This window comes from Musca autumnalis, unplaced genomic scaffold (genome assembly GCF_047663935.1).
Source record: "Musca autumnalis isolate F117 unplaced genomic scaffold, ASM4766393v1 scaffold_2, whole genome shotgun sequence".
NCBI lineage: Eukaryota > Metazoa > Arthropoda > Insecta > Diptera > Muscidae > Musca > Musca autumnalis.
In genome coordinates this window covers 120,056,810-120,073,041 of record NW_027411755.1, presented here as the reverse complement: position 1 = coordinate 120,073,041, position 16,232 = coordinate 120,056,810, and the positions used below count along the sequence as shown (strand labels likewise).

At 37.0% G+C, this 16,232-nt stretch overlaps 1 protein-coding gene across 13 annotated transcripts in view; it reads left to right on the top strand.

Annotated features, from left to right (window-relative positions):
• The window catches only part of Wdr62 (WD repeat domain 62), a 480,266-nt gene that overhangs the window by 216,780 nt on the left and 247,254 nt on the right, over positions 1 to 16,232 (top strand). For all 13 annotated transcript variants that reach the window (XM_073969119.1, XM_073969149.1, XM_073969152.1 and 10 more), the window contains one exon: positions 11,602 to 12,722. In XM_073969119.1, the coding sequence (XP_073825220.1) occupies positions 12,642 to 12,722 (81 nt within the window). In that variant the 5' untranslated portion in view covers positions 11,602 to 12,641. The remainder of the gene's footprint in view (positions 1 to 11,601; positions 12,723 to 16,232) is intronic.

The window sequence follows — 16,232 nt, the reverse complement described above, 5'->3', positions numbered from 1 at the left end:
GTAGCCACCCATAAAGCTGGAAAGTTGACCTACTCAAGCCAGGCAAGGAAGACAGAATAGGTGAATTGTACAGGCCAATTAGCCTCCTGTTGCCAGTAGCGAAGAATACCGGAATACCGGAAAATCTACTGTACCAACACGTGTTACACGACCCAGAAGGTTTTCGGCACGCGTCACCTGAAACACGTCTTTATTGAGAAGACATGACACGAGCCCATCACTAGTTAGGACAGCAGACATATGCTATTTTTAGAAGCAAGCCGCCAGCTCCTTTTTTCTTCGGTCGGGTAATATCAGTCGAGTACTTTCTAAATACAACCAAAAAAGTGAGAGCGAGAAAGATCAACAAACCTATCTGGCAGGCCTCAATACAGTGTGAATGTCGTGCATGGGAAATAACTCCAGGTGTTCCATTAAGATCCGAAATTTAAACCCACATAAGGCCGATATCCGTAGTCCCTAGTGTTTTTATCTTTATTTTTATAATAATTTATAATTGTAACAAATATTTAATAAAAAGATCCGGACGATGCACCTCAATTTGTATTGGGCCAGAATTGACAGTACGATACCCGACACATGTTCTGCATGTGGATTGGGACCGCACGACATGATGTATTTCTTTAACTGTCCAGCTCTCCCCTGTTTCATTATTCTTTAGCCAGTTCAGGTCGCAGAAATTTTGAATCTGAACTGGGGATGGACACGTGCCTACAAAATACGTTGTTCGTTTTAATGTTTAATGCGTGTCACGATCGTACTTTAGTCATTGTCGTGACACGCATGTTTCATTCATTTTTCATTTTACAAAGAATCACAAGATCGTACGACACAGAAGGTTTTCGGCACGCGTCACCTGAAACACGACTTTTTTAGAAGTCATGACACGAGCCCATCTCTAACCAGGACAGCAGTCATATGCTATTTTTAGGAGCAGGCCTGCTCCTTTTTTCTTCGATCGGGTAATATCAGCCGAGTACTTTGTAAATACATTCAACAGTTAAAAATCTACATTCTCTGTAAATAGTCCGTCCGTCAGATCTGCAAATCGTTGTCCTTAAAGCCCATCTGAAGATCATCAAAATTTAATGGTATTTGATGGCATTGGTCTTCCGCTCTTTGTCCCCTACTTTTCAATTTAAGTGTTCTTCCTTCGCATACATGAACATACTACCATCTATAATCATGATACATATCTAGCTTTACGAAATATCTACTTCCATTTCGAAAAAACAATCTAACAATTTAAAACCGAAAACAAACTAATTGCCGACTTTTATGACATTGATTATATTTGCTTTCAATTAAATTTTCAAATACATTTAAACCTGTCTATTATTTTTTTCATATCCTACAGATTAGGTCTTTTGTTTAATAATGGAGCAAAGTCAGTCGTATTATATTTTTCTATTCAATTTTTCTATTGGTTTTGCATTTGAAAGATTTGCATATTTAAAGTTCAGCATCAAAACCAGCAGATGCAAATCAATATATCATTTATGGACATGAGGAAAATGTGCTGCTCTACGACATTGGCCATCGCCACCAGCAACCACAACAACAAAAAAGTCAATACATTTTCTGTGCAAGGCCAATAGAAAATAACGAAGTTAGAACCCTCCATTAAGCTTACACGGAAACAAATAATGTTAAGAATGGGTATGCTTCCAGAGGTTTTATTTTGGGACTCTATTCTATGGCTAGTTTTCAGTGCCTTTACTATTGATGATCTTATGAGGAGTTTTGACATTTTACAGAAAATTTAACACTTATAAAAAATCTTAGGTCATTAAGCTTGGCTCCAATGAGAAATTCATTAATATTAATAAACAAATCATATTCACCTTAATAGGAAAAATTTTCAAATAAATGAAAATCTACACAGTTCTCTAAATTTTCGTAAAAAAATTTAACCAATTTTCAGACGGATTTCTTTCGAGAGCACATTTTCCTGTGCTAGTGTCTGCAAAAATATCCGGTATAATCTGTACATAATCTCTAAAATACAGACATATCCTCATTATACGGTCTCACTTAAGAACATCCATATCGTCTGCTCCGTCGGAAAAGGTCGTAAGTCCCTCTCAATAAATTTTTCAGGAGGAAGAAAAACATTCCAGCGCTTTCTGCATTAAAGATTTTATTTGGTGGTAATGGCCGTATTCTTCGTTTATTTATTCCGCTTCAATACCTGTACTTTGTTTGATAAAGTTCCGTCGCGTTTGGGAGATAATTGGATGTCTTTGGACTTACGACCTTTTCCTTGTACAGTTTTGTATTTTTGTAGGGACTTACGACCTTTTCCCACAATTTACGGACGTTTTTAAAATAAAATATTTATACTTTACAAAACAATGTGGAAAGGGTATTATAAGTTTGTTTTGTCCAATATTCCACTTACCATTTTTTCATATCTTGACGAGATAAAGCGATCTAGCTATGTGTGTCCGTCCATCCATTAACAATTGTAATAAAACTCCGGGCCTCAATTTAGGACCAATCGTCACGAAATTTTGTGGAGAGGTCGGGTTCCGACAAGAAGTGACCCCATTAGATGTTGGTTATGATCGAAAGGTGTGAAATGGACCAAACACACAATTTTTACCCGAATTTGTAGCTGTCCTGTAGATTGCAGTAATATTCCGATCGGAGCGAAATTTTAAAAATGATTTGAGTTTAAGACAAAGAATAAGCTTGCAATTTAACATGGTGATGAGATAATTATCAGCGGGTTTAATGGACCAAAACTTTTGGGTAAAAGACGATGTGTGTATGTTTGTACGTTCCGCATAGACTCAAAAACGGCTGAACCGATATCTTTGAAAATTTCAGAGAACAACCGGAATGAAAATAGGCTCTATATTTTTTTTTTAATTTGAAACACGCTTTTTGAAAACACGCTTTTTTGCTAAAGTTATGAAAATATCTGTCAGAAAATTCATTTGCGAGGCAACTGTTGTTGAATCTCCGACCCTAAGTACATATTCCATGTAATTTTCAGATTATGCACAGGGATGTCCCTTGGTGGAAGTAGGCTATATATTTTGTTGAATTTCGGAGGAGCGGGTTACACCTGTGCCCAATTTTTTAAATGCGCTATATATGTACATACATATATAAAACTTACGAACGATTCCGTTTCCCCAATCCTGGCTACATATTTTAGCAATAAGATCCGACCACCCCCCCTTTCTTAAATATGCTACAAATCAATGGAAATACCAGATGTTATGCGTAACGAAGCTTTGGTCTTATTGGAAAGCAAGTGGTTAGATTAGAAGTCAACATATCGATAGCTATAGTTTCATCAGGTATATAAGATACATTTTAAGAAGGTGGAGAGAGTCGGGATGCTTCAAGTCATCAGTTATTTGGCGGTATGTTAAAATTGCATATCGACACCAACATTTCTCAAGATTTTTATACCCTCCACCATAATATGGAGGGTATAATTAAATTTGTCATTCAGTTTGTAACATATCGATATATTCAGCGGAGACCCTATATATTATATTCTTGATCAGAGTAAAATTCTAAGTCGGTATAACCATGACCGTCTGTCCGTCTTTTGAAACTAAGATACAGCTCGCAATTTTAAAGATAGATCTTCGTGATTTGGTATAGAAGTTTCTATTACTTCTAGGATGTTTGGTATTGACGCCTTCATATAGCTCTTATAGAACGGTAGCTCCCGATTTCCGGTATTTTGAAGGTGTGGCCACAATATTCCTCAGAAATGGCTGAAATTTGGTATTTATTCTTCGTTTGGGGTTTTTTGTTTTTGTCTGCAAACCATGTAGAATCTTCAGCATGTAATGTCTTCCTGGGCTTAGGAAGTTTATCATCAGAGCTTTCAGAACCAGCGTGAAAACCATAGGAAACTAGACCCATGACACCATCGTCTAATTCCATTCCAAATTTGTTAGCAAAAACCATTATATCTTCTTAGTTTAATTACATTTCAATCAATTATTATTTTAGAATCATTTAATAATATAAACATTGCACTTACCCGTCCGTATTACTTTATTCAATTCAGAATACAAACTATTCTCGTTATGTGAATAAATGTCCCTAGAGAAACCACAAATTACCAGTTGATAAAGTTAAGTAAGATATACGAAAGTAAAACAGTAAAAATCTTGTTTTTTTACAATTTTTTCAATATATGAGGTATTTGAAAACATACAGCATCCCAATTTCTATCAATGAAAAGGCCAGAAGTCCATCTTTCATAATCAGTTCGCTTATAGGGGAAAATGTAAATTTTCGTTGCAATATAGAAAATATCACATTTTTGTTCAAAAGTTTGGTCCAAAGGCTCCGCCAAATATCATCCGATTATCATCCAAAGGTGTAGGCTATTTCCTTACATTGTACCCCAACCATGGATGACGTTAAACATTATATCTGAACTACATTAGCTGTAGTATTCTTTTAAAGTATACATTTTCCTGTGGACTTACGACCTTTTCGTACTCAAATTTGTACGTTTTGTGGACTTACGACCTTTTCCGACAAGGGCAAATCATATAGAAAAACGCGACATACTACCATTTTCTTTGTATCATACGACGTGTTTTGACGTGTACTATCATCCTGTAACAAAAACGCGATTTCCAAAAAAGTGGACTTACGACCTTTTCCGACGGAGCAGACGATATCATTTTGGAGATGTATGTGTTTTGGTATTATTTTAAACACTCACAACTATACAGTCATTTAAGCAATGCATTGGAATTTTTGAAACAACTCCATTGAATTTTCCTCTGTGTATTTTTGCCTTTATATCGCAAATGTGCCATAAACAACATACACACCTACCTACTTTCCAAATCTGTTCTCATAAAGTCATCATCATCCGCAAAAACACAAGAGCTATCAACAGAAACCACCCAAAACATTTGGCAACTGTCCATGTGGAAATTGAAAATATCCTCTAAAACCTCAATATTATTATCTATTCATTGTGACAAAATTGAAATGTTTCGTATTGAAACTATACAAACCAACAAAAATAACGTTGGTCATAGTGGAACGGAAAGGACAAACTTGAGAAGAAGGGCCAAAGAACAAAAAACAAATAATAAATATGCTCTCACAATCTAAATCGTGAAAATCCTTCAAATGACAGAAAAATATCATCATTGAAAGTTATAGACAATTGTTGATTTACATTGACCAGAAAAGTGAAGGAGGAGGAAGAGGAGTGGTAGTAACAAAACACGAGAATGGGAGCAAACACACCAAGTGACATCAAAGGTCATACAAGGATATGATTTAGGACACAGCCCACATCATCATCATTATCGACGGTTGTTCAAATTATTCTTGTAATCTGTAATAATGAAAGTAGGCTGACCTTCCTTCTCAGGCAACAAATTGTGAGATTTATTTGAGATTGGTCTTGTCATATCCTTATTTGTGGAAATTACTTTTTGACTTTGATTTTATTATTTCAACAAATTGGTTTCTTAACAAAAATATTTTTTGGTATTTGAATGTTCAGATTATATAGAAGTATAGATACGGTGTTTATAGTAGTTACAATATTAAGGTTAAATGTTAAATATCTATCTACCGAACAGAAGACCAAAATCTCTGTGAGGGACAGAAATTGAATGCCTCTGTAGAGAATAGGAGATCGTGGTTTCTATGATAGTCAGCAGTCCGAGGTTTTATGTATGGGACAAAATCTTGAAAATCTGTGTAGGACAAGAAACCAGTACCTCAGGAATTTAATGGGTGAAATAGAAGGATCGAAATCTTGTGGGAACAGTAAACCGTCGCCTCTGTGCTAAGGTCGGAAATTTCATCTCCGGACTTTGCAGGACATTTGATAATTTTTTGAAATTTCCGGGTAATACAAGAATTCAAATTTTTGTGTAAGTTATTATGTTATTTAACGATGAAAATATTTATCACTATCACTTATAGATAGTGCAGTCTCTCATTGGACAGGATAGGTTAAGCTGTAGATCGTTGCTCATCCCGAAAAGAGATAAGAAAGGGGTTGGAGTGGCAAAGGAAGGAAGAAAGGGCAGTAAAGAGGTAGGAGCAGAGGCCAAAGAACTGAGAGGCAGGGAACTACAACTTGTAATGTCTAAAATGGCCCGCCCCATAGCCAATTTAGGCTTCTGCAATAAGTTAACAGGGCTGCGGGATCTAAATAGTCACCAATATTCCGTGTTCTGGAGCAGTGTAGCGTTACATTGTTTATTAAAGTGTATTTCGCATGTGTTTACTACAGAAATGTCAAAACAGAACTGACATTAGGGGCCAATCGCAAAATTTATAGCATTTTCTGATAGGAGGATTACTTTTGCGCCAGCTTGTACGTGCCATTTATACCAAAGTTATGTAGAATGTAGAATTACACTGTGCAACATTTTTAAGGTGATCTTGTGCAAACAATTCGAACTGAAGATTTTTTGAAAGTACAGACCCAAACGCCAAGAAACCCTAGTTGGGTTTTGTTGTGTCAGATTCAGCTCGGATTTTATGGCCCCATCTAAACATGGTTAAATATTGAGTTTTTAAAGAAATTCGGGGCTATATCTCTGAAACCAATGCGAATCTTCTTCTGACCTCTGAAGCAAATTTGTAGATAAGGACAAGAAAACAATATTTGGAGAAATAATGAACTCGAAAAACTACATTTATTGCCTCAAATTTCAAAATATATGCAAAAATACCACAATTTTTATACATTTCGCACTGTATCTCTGAATATTTTCTGAATATTTTCTTTTGGAAAAATATTCCCTGGAATTTAATACACAACTCTTCAGAACATGTCATTGTTGTAAAATGCCTCTGTCCCGTTGTTTTTAGTACATTTCTCAACGACGATTTAATAAAAATGTCAATAATGTAGTGAAATCCGAAATGCGAGAATAAACTTTTGGTGTGAACTGTGTTTAAAATACTTGTTGTAAAAGATATGATGCAAAATACCGCTGAAACAACATGAAGTAAGCATTTTAGGGTTTCGGGATGTTCTAAAGAATTGTTGAGAACTTTATTTGGAAGATTTTTGCAAAAGGTTACTTGGTTCAACTCCCAATAGTTTAGCTGATACTGACCAGAATTTCAGCAATTATGTAAAATTTTCTATATTTTATTGATTTTGATGCCCTAGATGGAGTTTTTCTTATGTGGTTTCTTCAAAAGATAAGTTCTACTAGTTTATGGCTACAATATTGCTAAAGACAGCAAGGCCAAATTCCTATTCGTTTCTGAGATAAAGGCCTGATAAATGCAAAAAAGTGTAGATTTAGCCCGGTTTATATATGGCCATAAAATCCGAAAGTCCCAAGATATATATGGGAACTATATCCAAATCTGAACCGATTTTTTGAAAATCGGTAGAGCTACTAAGGGGCCTAAGAAAATAGTACATATTAAATTTGAGGGCTATTCGATCAAAATGGACCGAGTTATAGCAAAATCGGGGAAAGATATATATGGGGGCTATATCCAAATCTGAACCGATATGGACCAAAGTTGAAATTTTTCATACCTATGCCCTTACAAGTACTTGTGCAAAAAATCATCAACCTAGGTCAACTCCTTCTATTTTTGTCCTCTTTTGTATGGAAGCGGCAACACTGTGCGATGCCCGCATTAATAAAACGATACCCCAAATATGTCCTGCATGTGGATTGGGACCGCACGCAATAAACAATAGGTCCAATATCATTGAGCTAATATGAATCGGGCTGCACTCATTGATATGAGAGAAGTCTCCCTTGTCCCGTATGGGATGTTTGTGGAACAATCATAAAGTTGTTCAAAAGTTACAGAATAGGCCCCCTGATGCCACAATGGTGATATCTGGCGAGCTGTGGCAATCTCCTCTTGTCCTCGTAGGAACGTATTCATTCACCGTGCAAAACGTGGGGCAATCAATTTTCTTCGTCCAGCGCGGTACCCCTCTACTCATTACCTAGACCGGGATGCCATAGCTCATGATGGACATTTAAGTCCCCTAGCACCAGACGGTTATTGCCCTCTAAAAGCGAACTAATATTGGGCTTATAACACAGTGTACAGCTTTTCATCGGCCGTATGTACACATTAAGCAGCTCTATCTCTGCAGTACCACACTTTACTGCTACCCCCATACATTCCATGTACGGGTCACTAGAGGCAAGCTCGAGCAAAATAGGTCTGTACTGTACATACTGGTATACGAGGGTAGCTCGGAAACTTCTTAGCCTAGCACAAAAAGCGCGGTATAAACAGTAAAAAAGTTAAGTGTTTTGGAAACTTCCATCTCTGTTATGAACACATGTTAAATTTTGTTTCGATCTGGCAACTCCTTCATATAGAAACAGGTGTTCAAAAAAGACGCATCCGCAATTTTTTTACAATGGAAAAATTAGAAATGCGTGCTGTCATTAAATATTTACATAAAAAAGGTTTATCGGGACAAGACATTCATAATGATATGGTGAACGTGTTAGGTGAAAGTGCTCCTTCATATGCAACAGTAAAAAATGGGGTGCTGAATTTAAACGTGGTCGTACAAGCATTGAAGATGAACCACGTAGTGGACGTCCAAAAACAGCAACAACAACAGAAATTGTAGCCAAAGTGCATGATATGGTATTAAATGATCGACGAATAAAAGTGCGTGAAATTGCTAATATCATGGGCATCTCAAATGATCGAGTCCATTTAATTTTGCATGAAGAACTACAGATGAAAAGGCTTTCTGCCAGATGGGTGCCGCATTTGTTAACAGTCGATCAAAAACGCATAAGAATGCACATTTCTCAAGCTTGTTTGGATCGTTTTAAGCGAAATAAAATGAATTTTAAGCGTCGTTTCATAACTGTTGATGAGACATGGATCCACCACTATACTCCAGAGACAAAAGAACAATCCAAACAATGGACTGAAGCTGGAGGAAGTGCCCAAAAGAAGGCAAAAACTATTCAATCGGCTGGTAAGGCTATGGCAACGGTTTTTTGGGACTTCAAAGGTATTTTATTGATTGACTATCTGCAAAAGGGTAAAACAATAAATTCAGAGTACTATTGCAACCTTTTAGATCAATTAAATGTACAAATTCGAGAAAAACGTCCTCGCTTACAACACAAAAAAATAATTTTTCATCAAGACAACGCACCAGCGCACAAGAGTGTTTTAACAATGGCTAAAATCAACGAATTAAAGTACGAGTTGCTCGACCACCCACCTTATTCTCCTGATTGAGTTCCCAGTGACTTTTACACAGAAAAAAACAAAAGTATGATTTTTTTTTACTAATTCCGTTCATAATTTTTGTTGTCCATAATTTGAACGTACCTCTTTTAATGTGAATGGACCAATTTTTTTAGTCATGCACACAATATTATTTTTGCAAAAGTATGAAAGCTTTTCTAAAATACAAAAATTAATTTCATAGTTTCTCCTACGTTAACCACTATTTTCTGGCAAAACCGGTTTTTGTGCTTTGCCTATGAAAATTTTGTGGTTTTGCTTCTATTGTTTTTGTCTTTCCTCCCCTCCATCGTATCTACACGCACATTGACTCCGTGTCAACAAAGCACAACAGCCTAAACAACCCACACTACTCACCACTACCCCACTAACTAACCGCCATAGATTTCGTTTGTTGTCGGAAGACACTCACCATATCAATAGCATTAATTCGCAAATACAATTTTTGAATTATTTTAATATAAATGCAACATCTAAAAATTCAAGCTAGTGCTGATGGACTCAATATGTTTGTACGTATGGTTCACATTGTTCTGATTTACAAGATACATAATTAATTAGGAAAATCAATTAGAAGGAGAACCCTTTAAAGAACAGGAATTACAAAATTAAATAAAAAACAACTAATAAAATAAAAAAATAGTTTCAAAATAAAAAAACAAAAATTTTTATAGAAAAATAAATTTATAAAAAATATAAAAAGAGTTTTGGAATATAAGCAACTTTTTTTGATTTAAAAAAGATTATTTTGAAATGAATGAATTTGTTCATATTTTGCAAAATAGTATACATATATTACATGTTTATGATTCATTCAAAAAAGAAACCGGTATTTATTGCTTTATGAACTAGGTTCATAAAATACAAAAATCTGAACATTGGAAAATTTTTTTGAACACTATTCATACATTGAATGAATTATTTTTTTCTGTGTACTTGTTCCCAAATCTAAAACAAATCCTTGCTGGCAAGCGTTTTACCTCAAATGAAGATGCAATTACAGTTGAAAACCACTATTTTGAAGACCTTGAGGAAAACTATTTTAATTAAGGGATAGAATTGCTAGAAAACCTTTGGACTAAGTGTATTGAAGTTTCAGGAGATTATATTGAAAAAAAAAAAATATATTTTTGAAAAACTAACTATTCTCTTTAATTGATAGGCTAAGAAGTTTCCGAACCGCCCTCGTATTAGTAAGGCGAGTTCTAATCCTCCGCAAAACGTTGTAACCATCGCAACGTTGCAAGTTAAAGGTGGCGGCGAGCTTTTTTTTTCCTGGATCGCGGCGACCATGATGTTTTCCGACTCATAAAGTCCACAATTTCGCTGACCTTATTGCGGAGACCGTGGCAATTGAATTGCAGGAATGATGGATTTTCGGGCCGCTGAACACCAACTTGTGGTGTTAGATGCTACGTTTGTTGTTGTTGGGGAAAGACACACTGGGCGATGTTCTGGCGCAGCAAGCAGCAGTAATCTTGGATGCGACTAAGGCCAGATCACCTTAGGAAGTGCACTCATTCCCAACATCCATTACATCTCACCATTGTTGGGGATCTGGCAAACGGAAGAGATACATAGTGGTCAGGCAGGCATTCCGAGATAAGTTGCCGCTCTCTGATGAAAAAATACACGAACACAAATACATATTTGTGGAGGTGGCGGCCAATTCGGTGCATAGAACCGAACCGGTCGCCGTGGTGTTAACACCAAACAGCCTGTATCTTTTACTGTCACTCTAGGACACCGGCAGAAAAGGCGCTCGATTGTTTCATTTTATTCCACATCTTCACATAGTTTGCAGTACTTAATGTAGTTGTCCTCACACCTACTTGTCATAGATCTAATGCTCCAAAGACGAGTAATGAACCCTACAGAGATTCTGATCTCTGATAAACCTAATGAGAGAAGGGACACAGTTTTACGCCCTGAAATTGCCGGCCAGATTGAGGGAGTATTATCATTTCGGATATTCTGCTCCTGCAAGGAATAAGCGAATAAAACTACTGTTTGTATTCACTTCAATGCACTTCGTGGAGGAAGGTATAAAAAGTTTGGCCTGGCCAAACTTAACGCCGTTCTTACTTGTTCTCTTTTTAACCAAATTTCCATCGACATTTTTTCTTTATAAAATTATTTAATTCCCGTATTCATAGATTGTCCGTCCAATGAATTAATATCATCTTCTAAGACTGTTTAAACGAACCCGCTAAGTATCAAAATATGTAGATAAACTATCCAAATGAAGTTCAAAAACCTGCATGCAACTTAATGACGCATCTGCTGCTGAGACAGCATTAATTCCCGATGATAACTTAACTGCGCTCATTACTAATTCACCTTTGTGCGTTTGTTTGTTTGTCTTTACAGATTCCTTTTTTGGCGTAAAAACGACAAAAGAATCGGAACACTGAAATTCCTTTGAAAAGCAAAACCTACGCTCCTTCACGTACGACGAAGTCATTCAGCAGTCATTGGTTGATCATTTGCATCGTCCGTCGCTGTCCCAGTATCATTCATTCATTGTAGTCATAGTCATCATCATTAATTGGAATCTACAATCAGCAGAGATTATTGCAGATTCAATACGGAATAACTGCCAACTTTAGAGGATATTAAAAAGACAAAACAAAAACATAAAATCACAACATTAAATGAAAAACTACATTTAAGAAAAATGCAAACAAACATTGCTTCATAATATTTATTCATCTTCGTTTTTCCTGCTATATTATTATTCTACAACAAATAAACAAACAACAAAAACAAATATCAACTCAAAAGAATGCAACGAATCAACAACAATGCCTATGCATAAATTACAATAAACAAAAAAAAAGAACAACAACTACAAACTAACACTGGAAACATATCATCATTGCCCGGCCTCGATTATTTACCTGCTCTTCAGTCTTAGTCTCAGTCCACTGGAACCTCGACGTCAAAAAACGCTAACATAACGTCGTAGTTCAGTCAACGCTTCCATCCACAACAACTTAACATTCCATAACATTAACGTTCGTACGATATTACCGCAAGTTATATGTCGTTATTTGGAATATCTTCTGCGGAACTTAGCTTAGCCAAAAACCTCAACATCAAGTCTACACACAATAAATCTACATGAAATAACGTTCGCTTTAGCTTGCTTAGCTTGGACATGCAGCTATTAACAGAGGAGATTACATTTGTGTTTCTCTACATCTCCAGATTATTTGAGTGGATCTTAAAGCACTGACACACACCCTGCTTGTTGGCTGTGATTTTAGGTTGAACTCCACACTAATACGGAAAGTCATTTGCGCTGTTAGCCACCCTGTGTGTGTGTGTGGATTTTATTGCAAGCAATCTTTTTGTTTTCAATTTATATGACGTAGAAAAGCTGCAAAATAGCTGCCAGAAAAATCACAATGGATTCCAAAGATGGTGGTCTTATGCTGAGAGCGCCAATTCGGCGTAAACGTAACGATGAACAACAATTGGTCGATAGGGTGAGTACGAATTTATTTTATTTAGTAATTATTTTCTATGAATTTCCAGTTATTATGGGCTTGAACCCACTCCAGTTATTCAGCGAAATTTGTGAGTTTAGCAACTTACATTAAATATTCAGACGACATTGAGGGTAACAAAATGTTATCTTGTAATTATACCCTCCCTCCAGCATAATATGGAGAGTATAATTAACTTTGTCATTCCGTTTGTAACACATCGAAGCATTAGTCGGATACCATAGAAAGTATGTACATAGTATATTGATGATCAGCATAAAAATCTATGTCGATATAAAGATGTCCATCAGTCCGCCCATCCGTCTGTCTTTTGGCATCAGTCGCAATATTTAATATTTAAAAGCTTTACAATTTGGTACAGAAGTTTCTATTACTCCTAGAATGGTTGATATTGAACTGGATTATATTGGTCCCACTTTTTTATATAGCCAGCCCCCCTCCATAGAACTGTACCTTCCGATTTTCGGTATTTTTAAGTCTCATTATCTCACCAAAATGGCTTACATTTTGTATTTCATCTTCGTTTGGGGCTACAGAAATCTCCACCAGAAATTTGTCGGTGCAGGTTCACGTTTTGATATAGCCCCCACTGAACGGTACCTCTCGATTTTGGGTATTTTAAAGGTTTTATCTTCTTTATCTAATCGAAATGACAGAAATTTAGTATTTAGCCTTCGTTGGGAGGTTGAAATATTCCCGCAGAGAATGGTCGGTGTTGGTAAACGTTTTGATATGTCCTCCAAAAACGGTACCGCCCGATTTTCGATATTTTCAAGTATTTATCCGCATTATATAAACGAAATAGTTTAAATTTTGTATTTAGTCTTCGCTTTGGGCATAAAATATTTCTGCAGAGAATTGTAGGTATAAGTCCACGTTTTCATATAGCCCCCGTAGAACGATACTTTCCGATTTTGAGCATTTTTAGGGTTTCAAATTGGCATTAGAGAAATTTGGCATTAGAGAATGTACGTTTTGATATACCCCACCCATAGAATGATACATCCCGATTTTCGAAATGGCAGAAGTGTGGTTTAAATATAATCTATGTTGGAGGTTCGGTCTGGTCCGGTCGAACTTAACGCCGTTTTCAGTTGTTTGTGAAAATTATTGTTATTCAGATTTTTTTCAGATCAATTTTGAATATTGACTTAAGTCCATACTTACTAAGATACTGGCCGAAAAACTCTAAAAACCTTGCCGGAACCAACTTGAATTACTGATGAACTCGATAACGGTGGAATTGAGAATCCGATTTGTTCCAAACATTGCACAACGTAAAATGCCTACCAAAATTATATCAATTTCTAAGAAGGTCATCCTAATATTTCTCTTAAACTTGAATAGAGTTCAAAGATGGATTATATCGAACAACTCCTACTAGTACCGCCTTCACAAAAGATCAAAATTGTCGCTTAAGTGTGGTTTAAGGGTGGTCGAAGGTATTCCTAGTGATTCTGATTTCAACAATATAATTTTTGTTCGTGGGCAAGTAGACTTTAATGACTCTAAAAAATCCTCCGGTAACCAACTAAAAAGGCTGGTTGGCACGCTAATTATTAAAAGGAGTGATTCCCAAAATTAGATCCATTTTAAAGATAGACTATGTCTGTCAATTCTTTCTTTAGCCCTCTTTAAAGTCACTTATCAGATAGTGTTGAAATGTTAATAGCTTTTTTGCTGTGTTCAGATTTAAAAATTCTGCGTCCATAAAGAATCAGGCAGGATACAAGTGCCAATACGAATTGAGGCGTCTGCTTGTCCAGATCTTAGTTGGGCCAAAAACACTCGTGTTTACTTTGGCAGCTGGCATTCTTCTGCTGCGACTCACACTGTATACTGTATCTTTATACTGCATCAGTGTGAATGCTCTACAAGCCTGCCTGATAAGCACGTTGACCTAAGGGTTATCGTTTATACCTTTGGATCTCTCTAGATCATGAAGATCTCTCCTGATGTGATTGGGTGGAGAAAACCTGTCCTCTAGATTATGGCAGGGATGTTGACAGCGATAACACCCAAGCAGGTGCTTCATAGACAACATCTTGTACTGCTGATGAACCGATAAAATGTCGTCTCCTCATGAAGATGGTCCACTAGTGTCATGAGAAGACAGGTTTGAATATACTTCCACTGCGTTGCGCTAACATTTGCATACCAAACTGGCGCTGTATAACTTACCATTTACCGGCCGCTGAACAAGGTTTCTTTTTGTCAACACCTCAAGTACTGCCGGCCAACCACTTGAGTACCTTGTTCCCATTTCTGAGCTTGTCGCAATTAGCTGCGACTTGAGCGGACGACTAAAAAATTCTATCGAATGTTACACCCAATATTTTGGTGTTGTTTGTGGTCGGAATCAGGACAACATCAACCAATATGGAAATATATTTCAGTGGTCTAGGACGTGAACAGAGTGACAATTGATTCAGCGGCAGATATTTTCATGTTCCTCAGATTCCGAATTTTACAAACGACTGGCGTCCTCACTTATCGTTAATTATCCAATGTTTCACACTGCTGGAGGGAAATCTTCTCGATGTCCTCGAACAACTTGGTATGTTTTTGTGTATCGTAGGCGTTCCAAAGGTCAAGAACTACCATTACTGTTCGGTCGCACGGCCTGTTCTGCCCAGTCCTCAACTGATATGTGTAGATATGGCGTGTACTGCTGTTGTAGTACTGTGCATTTCCGGAATCTATGCTGATGATGGGCAACTGGGAAACAGCTTCTTGTCATACGGAGGCCTGTGCGATTGTCTTCAGTAGGAGAGCCACTCTGTCAACTTTCTAGGCTTCTGGTGCAATATTGGTGGCTAACGACAAATTGAGGACACTCAATTCCCGATTCATCCAGTTGCTTAAGAATTGCCATTTCGATGTCCTGTGGCCCAACGATTTGAATGAGTTAGCGTTTCTGATGACATTGTGGTGGTACATCCTCGGCTGAGAGGACTCTTAAACGGCGTATAATGTCCTCGAACAACTTGGTATGTTTTTGTGTATTAAAGGCGTTCCAAAGGTCAAGAACCGCCATTACTGTTCGGTCACACGGCCTGTTCTGACTCAGTCCTCAAGTGATATGTGTAGATATGGCGTGTAGTGCTGTTGTAGTACTGTGCATTTTCCGTAATATATGCTGATGATGGGCAACTGAGAAACAGCTTCTCGTCATGAGGAGGCCTGTACGATCCACCTTGCTTGGCTTCAGTAGGAGGGCCACCCTGCCAACTTTCTAGGCTTCTGGTACAATATTGGTGGCTAACGACAAATTGAGGACACTCAATTCCGGATTTATCCAGTTACTTAAGAATTACCATTTCGATGTCGTGTGGCCCAACTATCGAATCCCATTTAGAAATTAGAAAAACTATTGGGGATTTGGCCAGGAAAATCGATTTCTGAACCACTGTGCAACGTTTACATATGGTGGGTGCGGATCCGGCAAACATATCCACGGTCCGGGGATATTCTCTATCCATGCATGTA